Source organism: Miscanthus floridulus, chromosome 1, assembly GCF_019320115.1.
Source record: "Miscanthus floridulus cultivar M001 chromosome 1, ASM1932011v1, whole genome shotgun sequence".
In the NCBI taxonomy this organism is placed as follows: domain Eukaryota; kingdom Viridiplantae; phylum Streptophyta; class Magnoliopsida; order Poales; family Poaceae; genus Miscanthus; species Miscanthus floridulus.
The window spans coordinates 3718917-3742167 of record NC_089580.1 but is presented as its reverse complement, the minus strand read 5'-3'; the positions used below and the strand labels follow the sequence as shown (position 1 = coordinate 3742167).

The window sequence follows — 23251 nt, the reverse complement described above, 5'->3', positions numbered from 1 at the left end:
GTTGTAACATCTCTGGTGTTACAATCTTGCTTAGTGCTTAGATTAAGGCCTAAAAGAAATTAACAAAATAAGTTTTCGGGTGTTAAAATTTTTAAAACTCACAAGAAAGGTTAATTAAATTGTAGGTCTCATTTTTTTATGAGAAGAGAAGTGAATGGGATATTGTGAGTTAGTTCAATTAATGTGTAAACATGTTTATGAAATTCTAATAAAAAATAGGATAAGTTGTTTTAGATGTTCAACATGAAAAACGGTTTCTATAAATTAAAATATGACATAGCTTATAATTAGAAAGTGCCATTTTTGAAGAATTATAGTGTGCAAAATACTTAAATAGTGCTTAATATTTTGTTCAGCGGAGGTTCCGTGTGGCCGGCATAGGCGCCTGTGCCACTGCTCGCCGCGCCAGAGCACGCGGGGATGGCCGGGGGCCTCACCGTTGTAAAGAGAAGGGTCCAAGGGTTCTTTTGCATAACTGTTGTCTCTAGGAATAGTAATATGGACTGCGGGTTGTTTTGCTCATAGTCCAGGGGCATTTTTACATATGTGCCAGCGCGCACAGGCCTACTCGTCGTGGGCCACCTCCGCACGTGGGCCGCACCTCACCTGTGGGCCGCATGGGCCGAAATCAGTTTAGATTTTTCGTGGAAAATAAAAATAGCTTTTCATTTGTAATTCTGAGCTAAACTTTGGTAAATCATATAAAATCATGTAGGTAACCAAAAATAGTAAAACCAATTTTGTTAGAATCCTAAAATCATGATCTATCTGCTAGTATATTTTGTTCACATAGTTTTATAATATTCTTAGAACCTATATAATTAAATTGAGATACTTAATATTGTCAAAATATAAACATGTAGGAATTGTTATGATAAATTGGTGATAGTGTTGGCTCTGAAATTTTTACAGTAGATTCCTAACAATATTAGGTGCTCACTGTAATTTTTGTAGCTCCATAGGAATTAGTTTGTTAAGGTAACTAAATAAGCCCTAGTAAGTAAATATATATTTAATCAATCAAATGTCAAAAATAATTAGAGGTTTGTAGAACAAAAACATTTTTTCTGGAAACGAGCCTTATTTGATGACAGGGATACGTAGACTAGCATGTTAGAGCTATCTTGTTAGCTTGTGAGGTGTAATCAAATTTCTAAGAGTTTTGGCTATCGTTGATTATTTACATCTATGTGTTGCATCCACGTATATCATAATAGGAACAACGATAGATCGTGAAATGACCAAAGTAATGGAAGCAGATGGTGACTTGATAATCATGCCACCAAGATAAAAGCTAACCTGGTTATATCTTATCCAGGCAAGCCTCGGTGCATAACCCCTAGTATTCTGTACTTTATTTTATGCTTGTGCATTAAGTTTAAGGAGTTGAATGAAATCCACTTGCATAAATATATATATCCTTATCCTATGAGTTTTACTAGTATGACAGGATCATGTATATTGCTATGCTACATGACTCCGGTAGAAGTCGAGTGATTGCCTGTCACTTGTGAGAGATAGAAAAGATATTATTGTTGTTATTATATTACTATCACATAGAAAATATATGAATGATAATTGGAAACCGAGCAAAATGGTACTTGGATCTGGACTTGGTTTGGCATTTGAGCGAGGCTCGGATTTCGCTTGTTTCGCCTGTGTCGGTTAAGAACCGTCCGTTGCATTGGATTCTAGTCAGGTCACAGACTTATTATCCTAAACACATACTTGTTTATGAGAGCAGGGAAGGCTCGTTGCTCTCTTGTCATGAGTTCCGGCTCTTTCGAGGTCGACTGATTAGGGGCGGGGATGATGGAGGTCTAAGCACCACACTGAGTCCGGGACTCAGGTGTGGGGGTTTGGAGTCCAAGTTTGAATGGAGACCTAGAACTCTTGACAGGAGAGTGGTGGGTTGGTCCTGCTTGTGCCTGGGGTATAAGCGGGGCATGTGTTTCGGGGTACCCAGCTGGGCACATTGATTCACGAAATGCCGAGTGATTCGGTACAACTTGTCTATAATCTGGCACCGTAATAAGAACTGAAAGATGAAAGAAGGAAAAATGGTTCTGATTACTTACCACCTGCTTAAAAGTAGCACAGGTGCTTACATAGAATGGTTAGTTAATGAACTAATGATGACTGCTAATGAAATTGAATATAAGGATGCACGCTTAGTAATGCTTCCTGCAGATGCAATAAACCCATAAGCCAGATAGCCTTGCATATCCTTGGAGTCTTTTCTTTTTCTCCTGACGAGTAAGTCATATGGAGTACAATTGAGTACTCAGGATTTGTTCTACCCTGTTTTAGGTGACAGGAACATGTGGAGGTGACACTTGTGTGTGGAAACCTCCTGGTGGGCTCATCGAGGATTTCCTTAACGTTACGGATATAGAGTTTATTTGAAACTTTCACCCAAAATATTTTACAATGGAAAACTTATACCATGTTATGATGTATATAACGGATCATCATGTTAATATTTGACTTGTCATTAAATGATTTTGTTTCCGTTGAAACTCTGATAACATGGTTATTTTCCGCTGTTATAAACAATAAATATTATACTCTGATGTTGCACGAAAAGTGATGTAAGAAATGGCTAGAATATTGTAAGTTTTATTCTCCCATTTATGATTCTATTGAAAAATATGGATTTTCGGGTTCTCCCATGGGGTGTGCTCGATAGAACTGCCTGGTGTAGCTCATCTTCGAGGTGCTTAGTGTCTAATAAAAGACAAGTGCTTCTGTAACTGTGTTATTTCGGACAGTTCTACCACATGTGCTGACAAGATATAATGTTACTCCTACCAAACGTCATTGGGTAGGAGTCAAAACCGTTTTGAGATACCTCAATGGCACTAGAGATCTTGGATTATTCTATAGTAGAAATCAAGATCCAATTTTGTTAGGATATACAGATGTTGGTTATTTATCAGATCTCTACAATGGCAGATCACAAACAGGCTTTGTATTCTTGCAAGGTGGAACAGCAATATCTTGGAAGTCTTCAAAGCAAACTTTGGTGTCTACTTCAACCAATCATTCTGATATAATTGCTTTATATGAAGCATCACGCGAATACATATGGCTTCGCAGAATGATAAACCGCATAATATAATTATGTGGTATTGGTGCACTTGAGACACCAACAATTATCTTTGACGATAATTCGGCATGTGTTACACAAATGGAATCAGGTTATATTAAGAGTAATATGACTAAGCATATTATTCTCAAGTTATTCTATCCCCATGAGGTCCAAAAGAATGGAGAAATTGAAATCTTGCAAACTAAGTCATGTGATAATCTAGCAGATTTATTCACAAAATCTCTACCATACTCCGCATTCCGTAAATGTGTTGAGGGCATTGGTATGAGAAGACTTAGATACTTGCAAGAATCAAGGGGAGAATCCCTCTAAAATATAATCTGTTTTCAACATCACATTACACTATTTTTCCTTTGTATGAGTTTTACTCTTCTGGAGTTTTCTCACGTAAAGTTTTTAATGAGATAATGTTAACATATAGTAAATGTCATATTATCTATTTTTCCTCACAGAGGTTTTTCAAAAATAATATTTATGACATATTAATCTCTGATCAAACTGTTTTAGACTATGTATTTAGGGACACCTAAAGGGTCTATTAACATTGGAGTTATATATATCATAGTGTTTCTCCTTATTTTTCCCATTGGGTTTTAAGGAGTTTTGTCTGGTATATCGGTATGCTTTGGTTTTTTTCCCACAGGGTTTTCCAAAGCTTCAAGACGATGACAGATAAACATACAACGATGCCTACAAGGAACCAATTGATCAAGGGGAGTGTTAAGATTATTATTTAGTGATCAATTTAGGTTAATCTCATCATTAGCAACTGCTAATGATAGTTCCAGGATAGGCATAGAAAGACACCTTTCACCAATAAACAACCGTTCCTTGGGCTTGTATATATGTACAGACACTGTTCATCAATAGAGACATCGTCACTTTTCATCGATCGCTTTCGGTTTCACCATTTCACTTGCAATAGTTGTGTCGGAAAACGACTACTTCCTTTGTTCTAAAATATAAAATGTTTTATTTCTATCCTAAATAAACCTTTTAAAGCATTGGCCAAGTTATAGAAAAAATGGTAACCAATGGCCCTGACTAGCAGAGCTTTAGTTCCATAAAATTTATGTATCGCTTGAAATTGGGTATTTATAGCTTGGAGAAATCCTAGATATAAAGGCGGAGGCATGTCGAATCATTATGACTCATTTGGTTTGTAATTTAAATCAAATATAAACATTTTAATTTTATCTACAAACTTTACATCAAACTTGGATGTCAGGGCTCGGAGTTGTGCTAAACAGGCACAATGTATACAATATTAAATTAGTTTAACTAAATTCACCATAAAATATATCAAAATGGATTTATTTAGTTTTTTAATAAGGGACAATTACATTACTACCCTCGTTTTCAACTCTAACTACATGTTTGCCCCTTTTTTTGGGAGAAAATATCCTGGAGGATCATCATATAACTACAACGTGGCATCTATTTGATGTTTTTGATGACACTTAGACAATCCGATGCCACTAACATCTTGCGAATACCACAATCTTCAGCAAGAGCTAGTGCTTCCAAACAAGCTAATGCTTCTAGAGTTTCAGGGTCAGTTATGTTTGGAATTACCATGGCACTAGCTGCAATAAAATCTCCCTGATTATTTCGGCACACGGCAGCAACAGCCCCTTGGGTTCCTGCTCGTCCGACTGCTGCGTCTGTGTTTAACTTGCAATAGCCATCCTCCAGTGGTATCCAACTTTGTGTTCTCGGACTTGGCTGATGCTTGTTTCTCCCCTTGAATTCAAACCCCTTAGCAATCTCCATTTCTTGAATTAACCTGTGGATTATAGCCACAGTTGAGAATGGGCTTTGAAATACCCCCTCATGAATAGCCTTTCTCCTTGCATGCCAGATAGCCCGACAGGTAATTAATATTTGTATGCCATCGGCTTGGGGTATATTGTTACACATAAATGGCACCCAATGCTTTGGATCAGAAAAATGCAGAGTAGCCAACAATTCTGTTACCTCCTCATCCATCAAGGCCCAAACACATTTAGACATGGTGCAATGCAAGAGAGCATGATCCCACGTATCCTTGGTTGCTCCACAAATCTTACATTCTCCCTTTTTAGACATATTTCTACTTTCCAGCACACTAGCAGTAGGCAAGGAGTTAAGTGCAAGTCGCCAACAGAACACCTTAACTTTCAATGGCAATTTCATGTTCCATAGTTGTATCCATTCTTTTCGTTTTTTCCCCAATATCTGAGCAACTAGCTCGGCCTTCAAAATAATCCTCCCTGCTTTTCTTTGCCTCAATCATCATTCTATATGCTGAGCGTACAGTAAAGAGCCCATTTCTTTCATAGTGCCATGCCCAACAATCTTCTTGCTTTCTCATGCTTAGTGGTATCTGAAGGATTGCTTCACTATCTATCTTAGAGAAAAAAACTCCTCAACATCAGCTTTCCATGTCATGGATGTATGGTCAATCAGTTCGCAACCATAACTTGGAGGATTAAATTAAATAGAGGGTGCAGGTTTGAATGCACCTGTTCTTGGTATCCAATTGCAGCCCCAAATCTGAGTGCTTCTTCCATCACCTATACGTTTGATCAAACCTTGTTTCAATACATCCATTCCATCACATATTGCCCTCCACGTTTTAGATGGGTTGTTACCGATTTGAGCATTTAGAAGATCTCTAGAAAGGAAATAGGTTGCTTTTACAATCTGGTAGCAAAGAGATGTAGGTCTAGTGAGGAGACGCCATGCTTGCCTTGCTAGCAAAGCAAGATTAAATATTTCTATATCTTTGAAGCCCAGTCCTCCCATGTATTTTGTTTGGACCATCTTCTCCCATGCTACCCAACATGTTTTCCTTTTGCCTCTCACATCCCCACCAGAATTTTCGCAGCAAAGAATTTAGATGCTCACATAACCCCCTCGGCAGCCTGAAGCATCCCATGGTATAAGTAGGTATAGCTTAGGCAACAGCTTTGATTAAAACTTCTTTCCCTCCAGCCGAAAGAGTTTGTTCTACCCAACCCTGGCTTTGTTCCAAACTCTATCCTTCAGATACTTGAAAGCTCCATTGGTTGTTCTACCAACATCAGTAGGCAAGCCCAAATACCTTTCGTTCAAAGATTCATTCTCCACATGTGTAATAGCTTTAATTTCATCACGAATAGTCTGCTTACATCCCTTGCTAAAAAAGATTGATGATTTTGCAAGGTTTACTTTCTCACCAGAGGCTTCACAATATTTAACTAGAGATTCCTGCACTACTCTTGCATTGCTAGCTGCAGCTTTGCAGAACAGGAGGCTATCATCAGCAAACAATAGGTGATTGATTTTTGGAGCTGTGCTTGAGATCTGAATTCCCTCAACAACGCCTTCTGCTCTCTCCTTTAAGAACACTGGAGAACCCTTCTGCACATAGTAAAAACAAGTAGGGAGAAATTGGGTCACCTTGTCTGATACCTCTGGTTGGTTTAAGTTCTTGCAAGCGTTCCCCATTAAATAAGACAGAGAAAGAAACAGACATAACACATTTCATAACCTTATCCACCCATAGACGACTGAAGCCCAACTTTAGCATTATTGCCTCTAAATAACTCCATTCTACTCTATCATAGGCCTTAATCATGTCTAGCTTCAAAGCACAGTAAGCATTAACCTTTGAACGATTTTTGCGCATAAAATGCAGACATTCATATGCCACCAGAACATTGTCAGTAATGATTCTACCAGGAACGAAGCTGATTGCTCCTCGGAAATGATATCCGGAAGAACCATCTTCAACCGATTCGCCAGTGCCTTGGATATAATTTTGTATATCACATTGCAAAGGCTTATTGGTCGGAATTGGTTCAAGGATACTGGATTTTGGACCTTAGGAATTAGAACAATCAACGTACCATTAATTTCAGTAGGTGTTTCATTTCCATTGAGAACCCTCAGCACCATTCTGGTCAAATCATCACCACAAATATCCCAGTTGTGTTGGAAAAAATGTGCAGGAAAACCATTCGGGCCTGGCGATTTAGTTGGGAACATCTGGAAAAGAGCATTCTTAACTTCATTTTCATCAAAAGGGGCACAAAGAAAATGATTCATCTCATCAGTTACCTTGCAGCGAACATGGTCAAGAACTAAATGCATATTAGATGTGCCCTCTGATTTAAATAAGTTACGAAAGAAATCCACAGCCATCCCATGTAACTCATCCACATTTGTGCATTCAGATCCATCTAGTCGATTCAGCTTGACAATTCTATTTTTCGCTCTTCTTCTACTTTCTCTCTGATGGAAAAAAATGGTAGTGCTATCTCCTTCACACAACCATGTAATGCGCGAACGTTGTTTCCACTTTCCACATGATCTCTTCTTGATAATTTAACATAATAATGCACTCAACAACTTTTTGTTCTTTGTCTGAAATTGTGTTCCTGGTTGGGTCAGATCTCAATTGTTCAAGTTTCTTCTTCAGTTCCCGTAGTTGTCGCCTTACAGCACCAAAAGTCTTCTTACCCCAAGACCCTAATTCCTCTCCTAGATGGCATAGTTTATCCTTTACATCCTTTACCGAATTACATATCTGACCATCTTTCCATACATGTTTGATTAGGGAATTCAAACCCTTATTTGTCTCCCACATGAGCTCATATCTGAATGGCTTCCCCTTCCCATATACATACTCACTTCTTTCATCTGGTTCGAGGGAGAGGAGAATAGGGAAGTGATCAGACTTCACTGCCATAAGGTGATGGACTGAAGCAAGAGGGAAACAAGAACACCAGCTAGCAGAAGCCAACACTCTATCAAGCCGAACGCGAACAAAGTGACCTCCTGCCACTTTCTTTTCAGAAGTCTAGTCCATAACTGACATACATCAACAGCCTCCCTAAAGCCCTCCATGAGATACTCCTCCCTAATATTTGGTCCCAACTGTTCTTCCCTTCTGAGAATTTTATTAAAATCGCCCATACAAACCCACGGTAAGTCTGTATCGCTTCTCATTTGCTTCATGATTTCCCAAGTACGATACCTTAGCGATCTGTTTGGCTCCCTATATATAAAAGATATACGCCAAGGTTGTTTCACATTCTCTGTGATTATTGTATCAATATGATAGTTTGAGAATTTTTGAATGGACAAAATCACATTGTTCTTCCAAAACAGCCCTAGCCCTCCACTCCTTCCAGAACTTTTGACAGCAAAACTATCATCGAAACCCAGAGTGTACCTTAAGTTTTCCACTCGGTATTTGTCAATTTGTGTTTCCATTATGAACAACACCGAGGGGGCATAATCCTTCGCAACATCGCGAAGTTCCTTTACTGTCGCGGGATTGCCAATCCCACGACAGTTCCAGCTTAAAATTTTCATTGTTCCCGGCGGTACTCCTCTAGGGGGCCCGCCGATCCCATCTCAATATCACCGAGAGAATTTTCCCCATTCTCAATTCTCAAACGTTTTTGGCCACGTCCATTCAAATCTTCATTGTTCTCATAATTATTTTGATCTGTACCAGGCAACAAAGGACACCCCCCTTGTTCACACAGCTAATCACCAATCCCTTCTTGCTAGAGGCCGGTACAAGTGCCCAGACCATATTATCAGAAACTTGCTTTTCAGTCTTCCCAAAAGAAAGACGTTTCTGATTCTCTCTTCCATTATACTTCTAATCTTCAACATCTCCCTTCAAAGGACTTCTTACATCATCTCTTAGTTCAGCCTCATCACCACTAGAATCTCTCTGGCTGCTACCTCCACTTTTAGGCTCTGAATTTCTTTTTTGGAAAGAAAATTTGCCCGGCTCTCTAGAATCAGATCCTTTTGTATCTGTCGAGCCAGCAGATTTACTACCTTTCATTTTTCCCTTTGTTTTCAGGACTAGCAATCAACCAATCCCCATATTGAAAATTCTTCTTGTCATGCATACCATCACCACACTCAGAATCAATGTGACCCAGTAAACCACATACAGCACAAAACTTTGGAAGTTTCTCATACTTAACACGAAAAGCTTCTCGATTACCATTTCTAACTGAAATGTACACAACCCTGGTCAAAGGTTTATCCAGATCTAACTTTACTCTGATGCGCAAATAGTCCCTTCACCCAGAAATATCTTCATCTAAATCTACTTTCAGGAAATGACCAATTTTGTTCCCTAATTGGCGTCCTATATTCTTAAAACTGACATCCTTTGCCAAGCTCCAGGCATATTTCATATTAGCAATAAAAGCAGCATGGCTGAAGGTTTTGGGAGAACTAACCTTCGCTAAGGCCGTCCATCGCGCCTCAGCTTTCAGTTCCTCCAGGTCCTCTTCCAGCACTATTCCTTGGTCCTCATCCTCCCTTATCTGCAAGTGCTGGATTAAATCATCTAAATCACCTTCTATTTTTCTTCCTGATTGCATTTCTGAGATGGAATCGGCCATCCCCAATGGCACTGTTCACCAGCTCCCAGTACGCAATCAAGGCCGAGAAGCAAACCCAATGTTTGCCCTTTAATCAGCCCGAATCGCGATAGGGAGGTGGAGCAATAAAGATCTCCTTTGATTGGAGGGAGATTTAGGAGGAACTCGCGCTAAGGATTCAGCGGGAGTACAGGAACCTGGAGCGCACCAGGGCAGCTCTCGGATCTTCCGATCGATTGCTAGAAAACTGATAGTTGGTTCAGACTGTTTGTATGCCGGCCCTTTGCCCCTTTAGTATGCAAAAACCCCACCTCCTCTACTCTGATATGTAAGTGGGCTGGGCCTAGGCCACGGTCAGTTGTGGCTTGAACCTTCTTCTGACCCAACGAATGCAGAAAGCCCAAATAACTCCATCCAATGGCCTTATTAGGTACGGAGTAGATTGGAAAAGAAGATTATGGGCCGAGATTTCTTTGGTGCTCCTTGACGTTTCTTGCACCTGAAATATAAGAGAATCGGCAATACAATAGTTGGTGCTCCTTGGTGTTTCCTTCTTATATATGTCGTGCTCCGAACCTTGGGTAGAGGTTTTGTATTCGATTGTACTTGTTGAAGAAGAGCATTTTCTCTCTATATTTGTTAAGCCTCTATTTGTCAGACAACGTGTGGCAACTATGTGACAGATGAAGTCTACATCATAGTGTGAAACTTGTATTAGCGACATTCTTGTGCATTTTCATACGTACGATATGATATTTTTACTGATCTATTATGTTTATCTTACAAAATATTCAATCTTGCCAATGTTGTGCTTTGGGTTCATTGGGATTTGGGAATGACCCGGTGAGCATCTTGGTCCCATTGTTGTTTGGGAGAAAATTGCTTCCTTTGTTTTAAAATATATAGGATTTAAAAAATATACCAATAGTCCTGTTTGGTAGAGCTCTAGGTATAGAAAATTATAAAGATATTTAGGCTAGTCTCAGTGGGGTTTCATAACACACCCATATTTTGGAAAACAGCGTAGAAGAGATTCATCCGCCGAAACTCTTTCTACTCCCATGAAACTTTTATCATTTCTCTCTTCATCAATAGTGCCATGTCAGCATAATGCCCACGAAACTCTCGTGAAACCCCATTTGAGATTGGCCTTATACCTCCAAGAAATCTTGGGTCGAGAGGTGGAGGCACGTCAAGAGCATTTAAATCAATCATTTTGATTATAGTTTAGATTAAAGATAAAATTTTAAACCACTTTAATTTAGCTTATAAACTAGAGATCCAACTTGAATGTCACAGGTTAAGTTGTGCTAAACAGGCCCGGTTGTTAATCTTTTTTTTTTAGTGATATAAGGCGTAATCACATCTGGTTCAAAGACAAGAATGTCTTATATATTATGACAGAGGGAGTAGAAACTTAAAGTATGATGCAAATAAAAAATCTTATCTTACATTTATGAACAGTCAAGTAAGCTTAGGGCTTCTTTCTGCCATTCCCCCTATGGCCGCTAAGTGTGCCCTATTGGCAACCATATGGTCGTCCCCAACGGTGGGCGACGTAGCTAGCTGAGTCAGATTTCATCCGACGTGGAGGAGAGAGGGAGCTGAAAACCATTCTCGCTACCGACGAAAGAATCGCTCGGCTATTTGTTTCTACAAGGCATGGCCATTAACTTGCTTTCTTCTCCACTGCTCCCTTTGTGAGCTCTTCTCTCTAGCAGGGTGATGGGTGAGTTGGGAAAGGTGAAAAAAGCTTACGTGTGGAACCCACGTACCTTGGAAAATGTATAACCAAGATTGAATTGTTGTGCTATCTATAAAGATGACGTGGACACTAAATAGCTAGCAAACTAGCTCTATTGCTGGGGACGCCCTATGTCGTCAGCTCAGTCATCGAGAATTTCAATGCGGTTGTCTATCAAAGCATCCGGCCTGACATTCTTCACGCCAGCGGCGGATCTAGGAAATATTTCAGGGGGGCTGAATAACACTGCTGCTCGATCTTAAGTCTCAGCCCCTCCTACACTATAGAACTTTGCCTAAAAATTCTGAGGGCTCCACAGGAGGTTCCACTGTTTCGGTATGGATAGGGGGGGCTTGAGCCCCCCCCCCCCCCCCCCCTCGCCCCACCGTTGGATCCGCCCCTGCTTCACGCTATTTTTTGGTTTTTCAGGGTTAATACGATTGGTGGGTTCCCATTTGTATCTGTGTGTCACCAGCTCATGGATTCCAATCTTGCGATTAACGTGCAGTTATCGAGGTTTCGAATTCCAATATTTGGTGCTAGATTGATGGTCCCTTGATGATGATACTCGGTGATGGAGGTGGCTGATGCTTTTTCAAGGTGTCAGTTGCATCATGGAAATTTCTCATGATATTGGATTATGATGATTGAAGCTGGGCAATCGCCGCCGACATGCATTCGAGGTAAAGAACGTCTTTAGAAGGCTCTGGATATACTATAGTGTATCTTTCTTTCTTTTATAGACAGATGTAATTGTGCTCTTTAAGACCATCTCCAAAAGTTTTCAAAACCCACTCTCAATCTTGATTTTTTTTAGCAAGATTAAAAAAAACGCTCTCCAACAATTCCCAATCTTTCCGTACATGGAAAATCCCCTCTGCAGCAAGGAAATATAGGCGCGCGTATCCGTCTACCATTGTGGAGATGGAAGGACGTGGGGAGAAATAAGGAGAAGGTCAGGGTTCCCAACACAAAATTGGTCGGTGTGATTTAAAAATAGTCTGAGATCTCTAATGCAAAATTGACTTCTATATTTTATAAACGAGATTTTGAAAACTATTGGAGGAACCCAACAAATATACTCCCAACTTTCTTTACCCACTTGGAAAACTCATTGATTTACCGACTGATTTTTTAGGAACTATCGGAGATGCTCTAAAAAGAAGAAGAGGGGAGTACATGGTAATGCTCATGTCATTGCTCCTATTTTCTTAAAAAGAAAGAAATCCAAAGTAGAAATTTGAGTGCTTATATATTCGGAAGCAAAAAAATGTCGAGTGGCTTTAAAAGAAGGCCTGTTTTGGTCAACGATAATGATAGGATGAGGACATCCGGACGAACGGATGGCCCCCGACTCGTGCCACACCTGTACCTAGACCCGACCTGCCTACACCTTTACCCTGACCCTGACACGCCTGTGCGCCTTATCAGCCATCATTCCTCTCTCTTATGCCTCTAGTGCTACTCCCTCCCTCCCTCCCTCTCTATCTCTCTACGGTGCAGGCAAGCATCTCAGCATGACGGCGCAGCGGCCTCGCGCGTGAGTAGTGGCCTCAGCGTGAGCAGGCCTCGGTGTGAGGCCTGAGTGGTCCTCGACACGATGGCGCAATGGTGTTGGCGGCCCCGGTCATGGGCAGACCAGCGTGGCAAGGCCAAAACGAGTGGCTCCCAGGCGGATCTGGCTCCCTCTCCCAGTCGTGCGAGCGCTGCCTCCTTGCTGCGTCGCGCATCCGCCGTTGTCGGGCTACTGCCTTCGGTGAACTCCGCTCGCCGACGAGCCTCCGTTCTCCCAAACATAATGGAGATGTTGTGCTGCACTGAAAGCGCATGTCGCAAGCGTATGTTTGAAGTGTTTAAGATGTTTCAGAGGTATGTTGCAAGTGCTTCATTTGGATGTTGCAAAAGTAGATCAAGATATTGCACATTTTGCATATGTTGCAAGTGTTTCAGATGAATGTTGCAAGCGTTTGTTCAAAATGTTTCATCTGTTTTAGACGTATGTTTGCAAGCGTTTGGATCTGGATGACTGATAGATAAACATAATAGCAGGCGCCTGCTGAATAGTATTTTTGTATCTAAATTAGCAAAATAGTCACCGAAAAACTCTGGTGGATGCATTTAATTTAGACCAAAGGTGGAGCTAGTGGGGGCCAAACTCTAGGGTCACTGACTGAAAGCTTTAGTTTGGTTTTGGTGAATTGATAAAACCCTAAGGGCTAACCTATTTTATCAAAGGGATTATGAGATAGGTAGCACTACTCCAAGTGGTGAAGCAAATGAAGATCATGACATGATGATGGTGATGCCATGGTGATGATCAAGTGCTTGGATTTGGAAAAGAAGAAAGAGAGAAATAAAAAGCTCAAGGCAAAGGTGAAATTTATAGGAGCTTTTCGGTTTAAGTGATCGAGACACTTAGCGAGGGTGATCACATTTAGGATCGATAGCCGTACTATTAAAAGGGGTGAAACTCATATCAAAATACGGTTATCAAAGTAACACTAGATGCTCTAACTCATTGCATATGCATTTATGATCTAGTGGAAAGCCAACACCCTTAAAAATGTTTGTGAAAATATGCTAACACACGTGCACAAGATGATACACTTGATGGTTGGCACATTTGATCAAGGGTGGTGAAGTTTGGGGTCAAAAGGAGAAGTTTTGTATTGACCGGACTCTGCCTTGGGAAGTGACCGGACTCTGACCCCGCGTCTGGTCAGTAGCGCGCAGTGAAGGCCACCCTCGGTCCCTTGACCGAACACTGAAGAGAAAGAGGGGCCGGACGCGCTGGGGTGCGTCTAGTCACCTAGTGACGTACGCTGACGCAAGCAATAGAGAGAGGCTGAGTTGACCGGACGCAGGCCTGGGTCCGGTCATGAGCCACCGAACGTGTCCGGTCGTGAATATCCGCCTCTGGAACCTTACTAGAAGTGACCGGACGCTAGGTGACAGTGCGTCCAGTCCTACACTACAGTGCGTCCGGTCATAACTTAACACGTGGTGCGTGGGCGCAGAGCTAATCGAACGCTGGTCTACGTCCGGTCGTGCAGGAGCAGACGCGTCTGGTCGCAAAACAGAGGCTCGAGGAGCTCTCTGGAAATGACCAGACTCAGGCGTTGCAGCGTTCGGTCATCCTCGTTGTGCTGCGTCTGGTTGTCGTGTGACCGTTGGCACGCGAAGTTACCATTGAGATCGGGCAGCTCTGGTTGAACGCAGAGCGACACGAGGACGGCGTAGCGTGACCGGACGCTGACAGGGTGTGTTCGATTGATCTGACCGGCGCGTCCGGTCATCCCGCAGTTAGCCAAATAAATGAGCCAATGACTCTATTGTTTGGGGGTGTCTATAAATATCGTTTGGCCGGCTCTATCTCACTCTCTTAGACATTTGCATTGATATAGCAACCTTGTGAGCTTAGCCAAAACCCTCCCACTCATCTCCATCATTGATTCATCATCTTTGTGAGATTGGAAGAGAATCCAAGTGCATTGCTTGAGTGTTTGCATCTAGAGGCACTTGGTGTTCGTGTTTCGCTGTGGGATTTACTTGTTACTCTTGTGGTTGCCGCCACCTAGACGGTTTGGAGCAGCGAGGATCGTCGAGCGGAGGTTGGTGATTGTCTCCGGCTCCGATCATGGTGATTGTGAGGGGTTCTTGACCTTTTCCCGGTGGAGAGCCAAAAGGTACTATAGTAAATTGCTCGTGGCTTGTGTGATCCTCATCTTGTGTTGGTTGAGCGGCACCCTATTGAGGGTTTGGCATGTGATGCCAATTAGCGTGTGAACCTCCAAGTGAGTGAATCGCCACAACGGGGACTAGCTTGTCGGCAAGCAAGTGAACCTCGAAGGAAAAATCATTGTATCTTGATTGTCTCATTGGTATTCATTGGTATTCACTCATTGGTCACTTGCCACGGCGATATACCTCTCTACCACTCTCTTGTATTTCATTATACATTTTCTTGGATAGAGCTAGTGATAGTTAAGACTAGATAGTGTATCATTTAATTGTATTACTCTCACTAGGTTGATCACCTAGGTATATATATTAGTGACTTAGCTTTGTTGTGATATACAAGAGATCATAGAAAATAGAATTGGGTAGGTGGCTTGGACCCCAAGTATAGTGCTAACTCAAAATTCGCTTCGCCATCTTATTGACTAGTCTTTTGTCTTAGTGTTGTTGTAGAAATTTTTAATAGGCTATTCACCCCCCTCTAGCCATTAGGATCTTACACCGACACTAGGACCTGTTGGGCCCCGCTGCCTCCAAATCCTAGTGAAGCCATAAAACATACTTCCAAGAATTTTTTACCCTAGGATGAAAGTTATGTTTTGTTTGGATGGCTCACATGCGATGCACAAGGATTGAAGGGTCCACGAAAGCAACTTCACGCAACACCAAGTGACCAAACTAAGTGGAAAACAACAAATCACATGTGGACCTAGCTTTCCTCAAGAAGAGGGGGTATGGGTTGCCTGACCCTTGGATTTCTTCCTAGAGCTCCACGGCCTTCCTCTGGTCAACATGCAAACAAACACATATTTAGTTGATCTTCACCCTTGATGATATGACTGTTTGATCCAAGAGAAGATATGCAAAGGACTTGAATCTATGGGCCCACTTCAACTGCTATAAATAGGGTACCACTCGCTTCCAAGACATGGACGTCACCTCCAAGAAGTAGAGAGCTTCACTTGCTACTACGATAATTTAGTGTGCAATGACACGCTAATAATAACCATGTAGTCATTGCACACCTCTTTTCCTAGTTGGTAACGGGGTCTAGTGTTTTTTTATAGGAATTATACAGGAGGAATTCCCGAGAGTCCTCCTGACTCCACCGACTGGGTCCATACCGTTGTTGACCGATTCAACTCGCATGCAATGATCCAAGACGCTGCCGGGTCAAGCCGCCGGCCAAGGACGGCACAACAGTGCCTGCTTGGATCAGATTCCACAACCGGAGAGGAACTATATATAGAGATGAGCGCATATTACAGGGAGGCAACAAACTAACTAGCCCCTCACTCACACACGCACATACACCACACACCTTGCCATCACTTAGCTTGGAGATCTATCATGGAGGCAAGTATGAAGCCTTATTACGTGGCCATCCTCATACAGCTGATCTACACTGGCATGTTCGTGATATCCAAGGCTGCGTTCAACCAGGGGATGAACACCTACATCTACATCTTCTATCGCCAGGCAGCTGGCTCCCTCATCTTGCTGCCTATAGCTCTTCTACGAAAGTAACAATCCATCTCTCTATATTATATATATATATATATATATATATATATATATATATATATATATATATATATATATATATATATATATATATATATATATATATTGTTTGATTTGCTGAGAAATACAGATCCGTTTGATTATATTTGTAGGAAAAATGCACAACGACCCGTCATGTCATCGCGGGTGCTCTTGAAGCTCTTCCTTTGTGCCTTGATCGGGTATACGCTCATCTTTAATTTGCAGGGTTTAACTTACTGCTACAAAACAAAACAAAATGATCGATGGTATACTCATGCCATATAAGAGTTTAATAATTAGTCCCGGGTCTACCTATGGAAATTGCTTTTCAGGATTGCGCTTGGCGTAAATCTGTACCATGTAAGCCTCAAGTTCACCTCTGCAACGGTGGCATCTGCAGCAGACAGCTCACTGCCTGCAATCACCTTCTTCTTCGCGGTGCTATTGAGGTTGTGTCATCGATATCATTAGCCTACCACTACTAAATAAATGCGAGTTCCACTAAAGCACAGCTATCATTAGCCTACCACCACTAAATAAATGCGAGTTCCACTAAAGCACAGCTACAGTAGCGTACAGTACAGTGACTTCCATGCATTTTAGACAGTAAGCTCTCTCTTACTATCACTAATTAGACGCTCCTTTTTGAAGTCTTCACATTAATCCATATAAGAAATTCTCACAACTTTAGAAATATTCAGGCACCGATTATCGTCATCGACATAAATAGTGATTGGATCTATTTCTATTGTTTAAAAATTTTAACCACATCTATCATTACGAAAGAATAGCCCCTAAATATGTATGTAAATTACCACAGGCAATTATTGAAAAAACTTGTAAACCACTAATATTCGTCGACTGTGTAGACCCTAGGTATTCTGGCAAAGGCCAAAACCGGCACCCCAACAAGAGAATAGACCAAAAGTACGTCATCTTACTTGGAAGCCAAGGAATAGATAGCCATAAATAGAAATTGTCTTATTCGGGATTTCGTGTGACCAGTTAGCCTAGGATTCTTTGTAACCAACTTATGACTGATTGGACTGGGACTGTGTTTGTAACCCTACATCCTAGACTATATAAGGGGAGGTATGGAGCTCCCTATTAGTATCTATACCTCATCAACACCCCTATAGCCCATGCTGTGTTAAGCAATAAATCTCTCTAAATAAAGTACGCTGGATGTAGGGTACCTGACAAGAGTCTAACATACGGGTTGTTAAATCCATGGATTATGGACATGACAGTTCGACTAACCCCCAACTGATTCTCCAAATCAGTTGGGGGCTCGGGGGCTACACCGACCGGGTGCGCTCGCGCGCACCCTCTGACAACATCAAGCATGCACCCTTTGACAACATGGGATGACTCCGTGGTCCGCAGACAGCCCTATGTGAAGGGAATCCCCAATGTCAAAAGAACTGAGCTAAGAGAGGCCAAGTCCACGCACGGACCACCTTTACCCAGGGGCTCGGGGGCTCGGCCAAGGCTCAAGGACTTCCCAACCCATAGGAGCCCCAGCCGAGCAAGAGCCCCCACGCTCGCCCCAATCTTGGCTCGAGTTGCATGTAAACCCCGAGCAATGCCTAAAACCGGCTCTAGAACCTAGCAGGAGCTTGATAGGCACATAGCACCAAGACCACCGGTCCACCGTCCCGTTGCATAGCGATATCCCCTACTTCTCTCTCTCTCTCTCTCTCTCTCTCTCTCTCTCTCTCTCTCTCTCCATTATAAGCTCTCTTGATTGAGCATTGCTAACACATGAACACCACTACTGGACGTAGGGCTTAGATGCCCAAACCTGCATAAACCCCTTGTGTTTTATGTGCTCGAGTCACCGGAGGCACACACATTAACCCACGTCGAGCACCTGATTACTGTCGCAGTTCCGAACCCACGACAATACCTTTGACTGAACCAGTCTAAATCTATGTCTTGTATGCAACCCCTTTGATCTTAGTAGTATGAGGTAAAAGACATGAACAATATTTATCTAAATTACCCACCTATGCCTTTATTTTAAAAAAATATAAAGTAATATTTCATCCTAAATTTATATCTAAATTATCCAACTATGCCATTTATAAAAAAAATTAACCTAAATTAATCACCACTTGTGTCATCGTGAAAGATAGTCTAAAGTACCTCTTAGTTTATATATAATTATCCACCTTCACTGTTATTAAAAAATCTAAAGTAACCACCTAAACTACATACATATGTCATTAGAAAAAGAAATACTGAAAATACTTATACATGTACTTCTGAATCATTCACTTCTACCATTGTTAATATAAAAAAAACTTACAATATATGTATGGTGTATGTCGTCATTCATACCACTTAGGTCTTTCTTAATGCGAGTTTCATGTGAGTTTTATTTGTATTTAATAAGTTGCCATGCGTTTTTTTACATGACAACGTTTTTAAGAAGTGAGATGAAACTCTATTGACATGATTACCGACTCTATATGAGTCATGTATGAAACTATGGAATGAGAATGGATGTTTCATGCATATTTCATTTTATTTTATACGATAGGGCAGTCTTGTAAATAACGCCATATAACTCTTCACTAAAAATTGTCTTATCTGTATATACGAGAAGTGGTGACCATATCTATTTTCAAGTCAAACACACAGCTCAAGCTTGTTTCAACTAAAACCATGTCAAATACAGATGTATATGGGCCGGGATACAAGGAGAAACTATGAATTGAAAAGAAAAATATATACATAGTTAGTAACTAAAATATATCACAACTAGATCAAGATAAAAAAAGTATCTCTACGAGTACTACGATAGAGCAAAGAGAAATAACTTTTATTAGCAGTGGGTCCTGAATTTATTATGAATTATGGATTTCTAACACCTATCTGTGCTAAAATTACTAGCCTAGAACACAAGTCGATGAACTAGTAGAATAGATAACACAAGGTCAACCGTCTGCTATAAAAAAAAAGATATAGGAGTACTTGTATTATAGTTGATCAACTTCTAACACGGTAACACCTAAGGGCAATTCCAATACTAGAAACCACGGCTAGTTTCTCTGTCTCTTAAATCATGTAGATACTACATATAGAAATCATATTTCTAATTTCTAATTCATAGTTTCTTCAAAATATTTTTTTGTCCAATCACATATATTCTCCTACAGTATTATTTACCTACCACATCTCTTCATATATTTAGTTCTCATATTTTTTAGATAAAGAGGATACATAAAATCCAGCATCTATATCCAAATGGTATATATATGTAAGTTATATGAGCTCTTAGGCTCAACGTCTTTGTTAATAAGGAGCATAAAACAAGAAAGAGAGCTTAAGGACTATTGGACTAAGGAAAAGCTAGAAAGACTAAACTTCAGAAGTTCTTTTCCGTCCTTGCTTCCAATCTTATTTGACCTTGTGTGACAATAACTCTCCACGTCGCACGTCTATTAGAAACTAATAAGGAAATATGCATGTGTATAATACGAGTGCTGATTTTTTTTAATATATAAGGAGCGTGGGCTATATATTCAGCTAGTAACCCGGATTGAAATGTTGCTTGCCACTTGCCAGGATGGAGGATGTGAAGCTGAGGAGCTCTTCGGGCATAGCCAAGGTCACTGGCGTAGCGCTCTGCCTGGCAGGAGTGTTCACCATCGCCTTCTACGCCGGGCCGTCAATAAGCCCTCCCAACCATCACCGTGCCTTCGCCTCCGACCCAGCACCAGCAGGCTCGAAACCAGCAGTTCCGAAGGGGGTATGGATCCAATGGACATTCCTTATGGTGGTCGGCGAAATGTGCTGGTGTTTGTGGATAATCTTGGAGGTTTGCATGCACTAAGTGTTTCAAATTCTATGCTTCCTTGTCACCTGTTTCTCAACTCTCACACGTATTTTCTTTCTTTACCAAAACAACAAGAGCGTTGTTCGTTCTCTAATTCTGAGGCTCTGAGCTGTTCTTGCATGCCTGTCTGCATCCACAGCTGCAGTTGCTGAATCCAGGTCTGTGTTCATTGTGCAGACTGCGGTGCTAAAGGATTATCCAGACAAGTTATTTGTGACTGTGACGGAGTGCCTGTTCAGCACGGTGCAAACGTTCGTCGTCGCGGTGGTCGCAGAGCGGGACTTTTCCAAATGGAAGCTCGGCTTCAACATCAGCTTGCTCGCCATCTTATACTCAGTAAGTTAGTTCTGCCTTTTTTCCTCTCCCTCGTCTCAGCGTGTAAAGGCACGTTCTCGTGTAAACATAAAATTTTCAGTCGATCTCTTCCATTGGTGCATTCATTATTGCATTGGTCTTTGGCACTTGCGTTTGACCATGACTTTTTTCATCATCTTTATTTAGGGTTTAGGGTTTAAAAAAAACAGATTAATTTTGCAGTATTTTTTATGTCAAACCAGTTGATATATATTAGTTTTGAGTTTTTATTACCTGACCAATCTCGATGGTAACGTGTACACTAGTGGCCAAAGTTTCTAGATTTTGACTGCATATATGTGACTATGAGACGACTGGTTGCATGCTGCAGGGCTCTATGGTGACGGGAGCATCCTACTACCTGCAAACTTGGTGCCTACAGATGAGGGGGCCCATGTTTTTTGCTGCCTGGACCCCACTCTGCTTCGTGTTCACAGTATTTTGCTCCTCATTCTTTCTCGGAGAGATTGTTCACGTCGGCAGGTAAATCATATATCATTGTCAGCTGATCAAAGTTGCAATATTCTAAAAACGCGCGGAAATAAACTTTTCTTTTCCACTCTTCCTTTCTTGGCAGCATCTTGGGTGGAATTTTGCTGGTCGGAAGTCTTTACACCATCCTGTGGGGTAAAAGCAAAGAGAGTAAGGCTGACGATGTCGCCGATGACACTGAGAAAGATGAGCATAATAAGAAATCTTCACAGGGTTACCTGGAAGAGCTACAGCATACTACGGCAGAGGTCAAGGAATCAACGTTGACAGGCTCGTCCACTTTGCATGTCCAAGAACCATGAATCTAAGATCGATGGATTCGACTAATGTACTTAACCCCGTTACATGTCCAAGGTAAAAAAAAAGGATAGTTTCCTTGGTAGATAGTAGATCAAGTTTACTAAATCCTTAATCTCCATGTAGTCGTAATTGTAATCCTCCTCAAGCAAAACAACATCCCTAATGCCTCTACCGAGTAAGTGTTTATGTTATGGCAAGTGGAGCCAGACCAGGGGCCCACGCGATACCGTAGCGCGTGAACATAACAGCGTGAACAGTACCGGATTAGATTAGATTAGATTAGATTGGTTTGGTTTGTTAGGAAAGGAATAAGATAGATTGGTTTGATTAGGATGTTTTCTTAGGGATCAAGTCAGTCGTCTCTATAAAAGAGAACCATGTATCAGTTATAATCAAGCAAGAAGCAACAATTAAGTTACTGGCTTCCCCTGGGAGCCAGCCGTCCCTGCCCTCTCTCCCTCGCGCGAACAGTACCCCCATGGTACTGTAGCTCTCTCTCAACTCTCTCCCTCTCAATCCTAGCAGATAAGGCATCAAGTCCTATCAATCTGGTATCAGAGATCTCTGGTTCGATCATGTCCAGCCCTCTACCGAGTTCTTCCCACCCGTCGCCACCGGCGTCTTCGTCGGCGTTGCTGCCCCACACATCAGGCGCGCTGGCGTCCTCAGGGGTGATCGTGCCCTCTGCCCTGACGCCGTCGTCTCCCGCCGCCCTCGTCCTCACCCCGGAGCAGATGACGGCCGCAATCCTGGAGTTAGGGCAAGCCGTGGTGGACATCAGGGCCTTCCTCGTCGGGCCCTATGCACCCCAGCCGCAGCCGTGGTGGAGGACCCTATGCTGCAGCAGGGGGTCCGTGGCTATGGATGGCATAGATCATCATGATCTTGTCGATGCCACCGCCACCGACGAGACTCTCGAGCGCGCCTTGCACATGGAGGAGCTCATGTGGATCACCGACTGCAACCAGCTGCGCGGCTTCGATGAGGCACCAGCGGCCGTCCACTTCGTAGAATCGGATCGGATCGATTCCGTTGTGGTTGCTGCACCGCCGTCCTTAACGATGTCGCCAGCAGCACCATCGGCAGCCGTAGTGGTGCCAGTGCAGTTCCACATTGCTACGCCACTTGCTGCATCGGCGCCATCACCAACAACGACGGTGTCAGCTACGTCGTTGCGCTCCTCTTCCTCCCGCCATGGTCACATCACCAATGAAGGCCCCGGCTACCACAACTCCGGCAGTCTCATCACCAGCTTCGCCAACAACCCCGTCGGCACTAGTGTCACCAATGCAGGCGATCATCCATGCACCGACATTGGCGGACATGGTGCCTTTGTCGCTGCCTCTACGAGCCGCAGCACCGATCCCTCGAGCAGGGCCGTGGCTGTTTGCATGCGCTTATTCTCCGCCGGCTCAGCAGCAGGCCTTCAAAGCTCCATCGGTCGCTTGGAGTACGCCTCCAGCACAGCCCCGCTCTGCTGCACCCATAGCGGGGGTGGCTGCTCGTAGAGGGCACCATCGACTCCATGTGCAGGCGCTCCATGGATTCGAGCCGGGCGGATTCGATTCCAAGCAGATCAGATGGCGCAGCCAAGTTTGGCACCTCGAGGAGGAAGGTATGGATCATGCGCCACTATAGAAGCAGATCCCATGGGACGGAGTTGATTTTGGGGAGCCATATGTCTTCTGCCTCTATTACAACTGCAATATAGGACTCCTTGAGCAGAGCTGCCATGGCGATCT

The 23251-nt window shown here is 42.4% G+C and overlaps 2 protein-coding genes across 3 annotated transcripts; one reads left to right on the top strand and one right to left on the bottom strand.

Moving 5' to 3' along the window:
- Positions 1-4460: 4460 nt before the first annotated feature.
- On the bottom strand, positions 4461-9734 carry LOC136471285 (uncharacterized). 2 transcript variants are annotated; one of them, XM_066469023.1, is made up of 3 exons: positions 9349-9734; positions 6985-7123; positions 4461-6496 (listed from the first exon to the last, which is right to left on the bottom strand). In XM_066469023.1, the coding sequence occupies exons 1-3, from the start codon at positions 9511-9513 to the stop codon at positions 6450-6452; spliced, it is 351 nt and encodes a 116-aa protein (XP_066325120.1). In that variant the 5' UTR covers positions 9514-9734; the 3' UTR covers positions 4461-6449. The 2 variants fall into 2 exon arrangements, with proteins under 2 accessions (XP_066325120.1, XP_066325111.1); XM_066469014.1 differs by lacking the exon at positions 6985-7123.
- A 6568-nt stretch (positions 9735-16302) lies between these two features.
- LOC136471275 (WAT1-related protein At5g64700-like) lies at positions 16303-21707 on the top strand. Its single transcript, XM_066469010.1, has 7 exons — positions 16303-16497; positions 16651-16719; positions 16852-16968; positions 20093-20345; positions 20541-20699; positions 21049-21200; positions 21295-21707. Exons 1-7 carry the CDS (start codon positions 16325-16327, stop codon positions 21509-21511), a joined length of 1140 nt encoding a protein of 379 aa, XP_066325107.1. The 5' UTR covers positions 16303-16324; the 3' UTR covers positions 21512-21707.
- Positions 21708-23251: the final 1544 nt, after the last annotated feature.

Excerpts from the sequence above, each read along its gene's own strand:
- LOC136471275 (XM_066469010.1), top strand. The coding sequence starts at position 16,325 with ATGGAGGCAAGTATGAAGCCTTATTACGTGGCCATCCTCATACAGCTG. Across the intron at positions 16,720-16,851 it reads TTCCTTTGTGCCTTGATCGG|GATTGCGCTTGGCGTAAATC; the intron begins GTATACGCTCAT and ends ATTGCTTTTCAG. Across the intron at positions 20,346-20,540 it reads GTTTGTGGATAATCTTGGAG|ACTGCGGTGCTAAAGGATTA; the intron begins GTTTGCATGCAC and ends TTCATTGTGCAG.
- LOC136471285 (XM_066469014.1), bottom strand. The coding sequence starts at position 9,513 with ATGGCCGATTCCATCTCAGAAATGCAATCAGGAAGAAAAATAGAAGGT. Across the intron at positions 6,497-9,348 it reads GATGGACGGCCTTAGCGAAG|AAGGGTTCTCCAGTGTTCTT; the intron begins GTTAGTTCTCCC and ends TACTATGTGCAG.